This window comes from Podarcis bocagei, assembly GCF_964188305.1.
Source record: "Podarcis bocagei genome assembly, chromosome: 5".
NCBI lineage: Eukaryota > Metazoa > Chordata > Lepidosauria > Squamata > Lacertidae > Podarcis > Podarcis bocagei.
In genome coordinates this window covers 55,948,586-55,955,883 of record NC_138129.1, presented here as the reverse complement: position 1 = coordinate 55,955,883, position 7,298 = coordinate 55,948,586, and the positions used below count along the sequence as shown (strand labels likewise).

The window sequence follows — 7,298 nt, the reverse complement described above, 5'->3', positions numbered from 1 at the left end:
CCAGGATGGCAAGGGGTGATGGGAGCTGGTGCCTAATGACACCTGGAGAGTCACTGGTTCCCCATCACTGGTGCAAAAGGTAAAAAATAAAATAAAATACAAGCTCAGCCACAAAGCTTCCTGGGTGATCTTATAAAAAAATTCCTTCCTGTAGCACCTTAAAGACCAACTAAGTTAGTTCTTGGTATAAGCTTTCGTGTGCATGCACACTTCTTCAGATACACTGTGTATCTGAAGAAGTGTGCATGCACACGAAAGCTTATACCAAGAACTAACTTAGTTGGTCTTTAAGGTGCTACAGGAAGGAATTTTTTTATTTGGACTATGGCAGACCAACACGGCTACCCATCTGTAACTGGGTGATCTTAGAAACCACAGGCAGCTGCTAAACATGGGAATCAAATCTCTGGTCCATTTAGCTCATTACTGTTTGCACTGAATGGAAGCATATCTCCAGAATTTGACAGGGTTCATTCCTGCCCTACATGGGACTTTTTACATGCAAAGCATGTCGTCTGCCATTCTCTTACATAAAGGACTGAGAATGTCAGAACAGAGCCCACAAGGAGGAAAGCTCTGTAAAACCTGTCAGAACAAGTACTTCTGAGGGCAGACAGCAGGAATGCCCCCTCAGCACTTCCCTCAGCAGAAACAATGGCAAAAAAGGGCCAATCTTAGTGCCAAATCAAAGAGGCTAACCTATGCCAGCCCTGATCAGCTGCCTTCTTCTCTATCTCCCCCTCCCTATCCTGGCTGCAGAAGGCTGAACTAGCAGATGGCAAGTTCCTCTAAGCTGCCAATCCTAAACTGCAGGTCAAAAGTGCCACCTGAAGAGGTGGGACCTTAATTCTGTCTCATGATTTGGCTGCCACTGTGGGAAAAAGTTGTTCTTGCCTGTGACCTGGAAATGGCACAATTGCAAACCTCTGCGGAACATGGGAATCAGATGACATTAAAAGCTCTTTAAAAATAAATAAATCACAACTTATTGGGCCAATCAACACATCATTTAAAAACAAAAAGCAAAACACTGTTCAGTGTCTCCTATTCTGTTGGACTAGCCAAACTGCAAGACTTGGATCTTCAAGCTCACTGCTCAATGTTGCAGCACATTTTCCGGCGCACTGGGCAACACCCAGAATGTCTATTCATGAGGGGCTCTGTTCCTCTCAAGCGGCAGAGAGTCTCTTCTGTAAAAGTCCAAAATTGCAAATCCACGGATCCTATTGGAGGAGGGGAAAATATGTTACATATGTACAATATTCTCAAAAGACCTGTGGCAGTCCTCACTTTTTGCAAGGGGATGCCTCACCGCATGTTCCTTTGGACACGTGGGGTGGGGAGGCGCTGGGTAGACCCTTCCCTTGTGTTGCCGGCATGCTTCACGTGTAGTTTCCATGGGTTCCAAACCACGCGGATGCCGTTCAGACGTTGCTGTGGGCGCCCCCGTCGTGGGCTTCCTCGCAATTCAGGGGCACACGCGAGCAGGTCGCGCCGACAAGAGTTCCATTCAAGTACCAGGCGCGCAGCTCCCTTCCCACGTGACGATTCTTAAAATGTCCTAGGCGATTCACGTTGTGGCTTTCCCGCTTGCCCAGCCAAGGCCGGCTTCCCTCCTCGGCTTCACAAGTACCTTTCCAGGCCGGAGTGGAAATTGGGCTGCCTCATGTATGAGTTGTTGGCGGCGCCTCCGAACTGCCCGAGTCCGTTGAGCTGCGAGGCCGCCAGGCCCAAAAGCTGCTCGGCGTGGTCGGCGCAAGAAGAGGCGGCGGGCCGCCCGGGCTGCAGGGCCAGCCTGTTGGGGGCGCCGTAGAGCTGCGCGCTGGGAGGCGAATAGGCGCCGGGCGGCAAGGCCAGGTGGGCGGGCGGCGAGGTCGAGTACGGGTAGGCCATGGCCGGGGGCTGCCGGCCCAGGAAGCCGGGGCTGACCTGCTGCGTCTGGAAGCAGGCCTCGACGTTGCTCCCGGGGCAGCTGCCCAGGTCCCCGGCGCCGTTGAGGCCCAAGGGGTGGTGAGCCAACTCGGGCCCCACCGGGGAGCTTTGCAGGCCCGCCGCCGCGGCTGCTTGCTGCTGCTGCTGCTGCTGCTGGGAGCTAATGAGGCTGTCGATGCTGAACATCCGCGGCGGCAGCGCCGGGGGCGCCCCCGGGTACTGCGGTAGGCCGGGCAGCTGCGCGCTGTAGGCGGCGGCGCCGCCGGGGGAGTAGAGGGCGCCCCCGCCGCCCGGGTAAGCGGCGCCTCCGGAGCCTCCGCAGCCGGGCCCCGCTCGGGCCACGGGGCCCGGGTTGGGGGTGAAGGCGCTGGCGCTGTGCACGTAGCCCGGGTAGGTGGTGAGGTCGGTGCGCTTGAAGCGCTTCCTGCGCCGGAGGAAGCTGCCGTTGTCGAACATGTCCTCGGCGGCCGGGTCCAGCGTCCAGTAGTTTCCCTTGCCCGGGTGGCCCGGCTCGCGGGGGATCTTGACGAAGCAGTCGTTGAGCGTCAGGTTGTGGCGGATGGAGTTCTGCCACTTCTTGGGGTTCTCCCGGTAGAAAGGGAAGCGCTCCGTGATGAACTTGTAGATGCCGCCCAGCGTCAGCCGCCGATCGGGCGCGTTGGCGATGGCCATGGCGATCAGCGCGATGTAGGAATACGGCGGCTTGCCGCGCTGCACCGGGCGCTTCCTCCGACGGCCGCCGCCGCCTCCCGCGCCACCACCTGCGCCGGGGCCAGGTGGCTGCTCCTCCACCGGCTGCTCCGCTGCTCTCTCTGCCGGGCTGCCTCTGGGCTCCGCTTTGATGAGCAGCGGTTCCACTTTGCAGCCCGACGGGGAGGCCCTCTGCAAAGTGGGGGAGCCCGGGCTAGCCCCCTGACTAGGCGAGTGGAGGGAGTCCGCTGTCATGGTGCATATACCCGAGAAAAAGGAGAAGCCGGCCAGGTTCATATACAAGGGAAAGCTCCCGGGAGGGAAAGGCAGATGAAACAGCACAGCTCCCTCGGGGACCAGGTATTGGACGGGCGACCTGCTTTATATAGATCAGGCCTGGCGCCACCCTAGTGCGACCCCCTCAATGGCTCGGCTATTGCCCACCCACCTGAACGCTCCCCCTCCTCACTCGCATGCATTCTCTCTCTCCCTTCTCTCTCTCTCTCTCTCTCTCTCTCTCTCTCTCTCTCTCTCTCTCTCTCTCACACACACACACACACACACACACACACAGCTGTCGGAAAACAGCGTTCCACAAGCCAGTGCCAGCATTTCGTATGTGAAAAACTAAACCGGGGTTCCTTTCTTCGTCTGCACCAGGTAGAGGAGGATTTCGTTTCCAGCCCACGGTGTAGCGCGAGCCTATACGTGCTAACTCGGAAGTGCGTCGCACCACGTTCAAGGGGACTTTTACTGCAAGTAAGCATGGCTGGATTATAGGATTGTAGCCTTAGCCCATAGCAACTACGACGAGGGGATTTCTTTTCAGTAAGACATTTGCGGACCGCACCAGCAACTGGCTCCTAACGGCCAGCAAGTCCTTCTGCTTCTGCTGCTGCTTCAGTTAACAGATTGGAAGTTGCGCAAGAGGGGGGGGGCGGCTGGCACAGTTCCCATTGATATTTGCGCAGGAGAACTTCCCGGTGAATAATGCCAATGGGCAGAAACAAATCTCATGGGATTCGGCGGGATTCGCTTTTGTTTCAGAGCCGGTAGCCACGGGAGTTCTGGTTCTCTGCTCGTCCACACATTCAATTAGAGCGCGTATATCATTCTTTTGCGATGTACACACAGACTTCTCTCACACACGCCAGAAATGTTTGAAGGATGAGATGGGAAAGGGTGACATTAATTATGATAAGCTTTTCTTAAGCAACACGCGGAGTTGTTCCAGCTGCCTCCAAATTACTTAGCACACCCTCTAACTCCTAGATCAAGGGACGGAGATCCGATCCTCCTTAAAACGAAAACAGAATGTATTCAACTCGACAGGCTTGCCAAGGGGATTCAGGATAAGGGAGGGGCGTGGAGGAAAATAGGCAAAGGAAAACCGCGATTTTATTTTTTCTCTTGTGTTGGATTATGAACACGTTTTCAAAGTTCCCTTATGCCATTCATGGGCTTCGTTTTCCTTTGCGAGTATAGCAGGGGTGTGCTCCTTTTCTCAGTGCTACACATTTAGGCAGGAGCTTCCTCCTTCCGACCCAAGTCCTCCCCACCTGATGTCCTCAGTTAGCAAGTACATGGTACACCTGACTTAGTGTAGGGAATTCCGTGAATTCAAGGCACGCCTTCCTCTTTTTGCCCCTTCATATGGCGAAAGGAGAGGGTTGGGGGCATCGTCAGTAGCTGTCACCGCATCAAAACTGGGCTCGACTTTCCTGCTTATTTGAACTGGTTTGCTTGAACTGGTTGGAGATCATTATCTACTATCAGCATCGTTTCCAGTCCGCTCCATCACCCACCCGGTTTTAACATGCATCCCCATGTTCTGACATACTCAGTATCTTGCTCGCTATTATGTAATAGCTGGTCCTGATATGGGTGTTGGCCTAATGTGGATCTAGGTCATAGGAGCCAACTCATAGGGGCCGTGGGGGTTTCCGCCCCCACAATAAAATATTTGAGGGGGCCGGGGGCCCCAAAATTGATGGGCATTCCCATTCAAATGGTGTGTGTGCACCGCGTTATGTGATCGGTTATGCGGGGCGGGGCTTACCTGGGCGCCCACAATATTTTATTCAAGTTGGCACCTCTGATCTGGGCGCTCCCCGCGTCCAGCCAGCTCCTGTTGGCCAACGGAGGCTGCTTTCAATTTTTTATCTATAGGGAACCATTGCTTGTTCTTGGTCTAGTCTCTCCTGCCCTCTTGAGTTTCCCCGAATTGCCCGGTACCAAATCAAATATCACAAAACTGAGGTACGTATGCCTAAAATTCTCTAACTAGGATTGACTTAATAGTCCTAAACTCCCAACGGTATCTCCGTGCCGTACATCTCGGTCTTCTCAGTGATTCGTTTAGGATTGGGCTGTTCTGTGAATAGTCCAATCCCGACCTTGTGCGCTCGAAACCAAGCCCCACTTCTCCTCCCTCCCCCAGAGGGGCTTCCTTGCAAGGAAGTATGCTAAAATGGCCATCCTAGACCCATTTGTAATAGCACAAGTCTGCAACCGGAGAGCCACTTCTCTGGGAGTTAAGCCCCATTTGATTCAACAGGTGACTTATTCTAGGACTGCGCAGTCAGTTCCAGTCCTGCGTACGATAGAGCTGCGCAGATTTTGTTTTACGACCCACTGGAGGTTTCCCTATTTCAGCGCTGCTGAAGTCAATTGGGAGCTGTCCAGAGGTGCGCAGTTCCCCTTCAGATCAAAGATTTGCTCAGGAGAGCTTCCTAGCTGCTTACACACCGAGGCTGTAAATTCTATGGACAAGCGTTCGCGAATAATTCGACTTCTCATTTGCAACGCATACTTGCAGTGCGAATCGAGGAGAACTCTATTTGCAACCGCTGGAATCCCATAGGATGGCAGCCTTAAGGGGCGGAATAGGTAACAGCCAGCTCCTTTGCGAAGCGCGAACGGCCGATGTTAGAGCCAACACGAGACCGCGGAGATACAAGAGGCGGCGGTGGGGGGGGGGTGTCAGCAAGGAACCCTCACATTCAACAGCAACATCGAAACAGTCCACGCGCAATAGTACCCCGAAAAAGGGCTTGGCTGACTAGTTAGAATCCAGAACAGAAACACTTCGCACAGCTGCGCTGCAACATACTGCTGTAGTTAGTGTGTCAGACTGGGACTTGAGAGAGCAGGGTTCACATCTCCATTCCTCCATGAAGCTCACTGAGTGACCTTGGGCCAGTCCCTGCCTCTTAGTTTAACCGACCTCGCAGGGGTGTTGCGGGGATTAAATGAGGAGGGGGAGAAGAGCTCCTTGGGGGGAAAAGTGGGGTACGAATGCAATAAATAATAAAATAAATAATCTACCTACGCACCTGCTTATCTACCTTTTCTCAAAGCGTTCAAAACTCCTCCCACTGCTTCTTTAATGCTGGTTTACTTTTGTTTTTAACTTTTGCAAACGAGGGTGCTTAGTTAGGACACACAGAGAGATCCTGCACGATGCAAAACTGAAATTATTTGGGAGCTGTTTTAGTAAAGTTAGTTCGGGGTCGGGGGAGGTAAGTGATGGTCATTTCACTGCTCCAGAGAGGAGAACCGCCGCCACCAGGCGCGCTTAAACCTGCCCCACCACACTAAACCCGTCCCTTTCAGAAGTAAACGCCGCGGATTTCAACTGAAATGACTCCCCGGAGCGTAATTTGCTGCTCGGGGTTTCGAATCCTAGACTGTAGCTGCAATCCTACTAGAGAAAGCCCCATGGAACCCAGTGTGCAGGATTCCTTTGAGCGGGTTTCGGATGCGCAGGTCCCTAAACTGTTGCTCCAATGAGCAACAAGACTTCGACCTGAGCGACAGCCCCACATTGATCGGGACGATTGTGGATTGGAGAAGGTCCTCGGCGCTGCAAATGTTACTGTAAGAAGCACCCAGGCTTCTTGAAGCTGCAACCGTGTGCAGACTTCCCTGTGAGTAAGCCCGCCGAATTCAGTGGGACTTCTTTCTGAAGAAACTATTTGGAGGCTGAGCTGCAGCACAGAGCGCTGCAATGCTGTTCAATGTCAGGAAACCAGGCGAGGGAACCCGGTCCCGTTGCTCCTCCTTGAACCATTCCTCACTTTGCCAGTGGTCGGACTTCTGTGTAATATCATGAAAGCGGGCAGGGGAGCCAAGGTGAATAAAATATTGGGGAAACCCAGGTAAGCCCCTCCCTGCCTAATCTATCACAAGACGCGGCATTTGCACACCATTTGAATGACAATGCCCATCAACTTGCTGGGAGGCTGGCCCCTTCAAATATTTTAGGGGGGGGCGAAGGGACCTCAGCCCCTAGGAGTCGGTCCTATGAAAGAGGGAAAGGCACGATAGTTTAGATCAGGAGTGGGATTTTTTTTGCAGCCGGAGAGACCCATTACAGTGGTACCTCGGGTTACATAAACTTCAGGTTACATACGCTTCAGGTTACAGACTCCGCTAACCCAGAAATAGTGCTTCAGGTTAAGAACTTTGCTTCAGGATAAGAACAGAAATCGTGCTCTGGCGGCGCAGCGGCAGCAGGAGGCTCCATTAACTAAAGTGGTGCTTCAGGTTAAGAACAGTTTCAGGTTAAGAACAGACCTCCGGAACGAATTAAGTACTTAACCCGAGGTACGTTTGTACTTTCTGGGGATCACGTGATACCAGTGATGATGCCTGATGCAAAGGCAGGTGGAGCA

General features: G+C 53.4%; 1 protein-coding gene across 1 annotated transcript; it reads right to left on the bottom strand.

The window, feature by feature from the left end:
- Positions 1 to 1,623: 1,623 nt before the first annotated feature.
- Positions 1,624 to 2,919, bottom strand: FOXE3 (forkhead box E3; the record flags this gene model as incomplete). Its single annotated transcript, XM_081195601.1, has 1 exon — positions 1,624 to 2,919. The coding sequence occupies one exon, from the start codon at positions 2,917 to 2,919 to the stop codon at positions 1,624 to 1,626; it is 1,296 nt and encodes a 431-aa protein (XP_081051727.1).
- Positions 2,920 to 7,298: the final 4,379 nt, after the last annotated feature.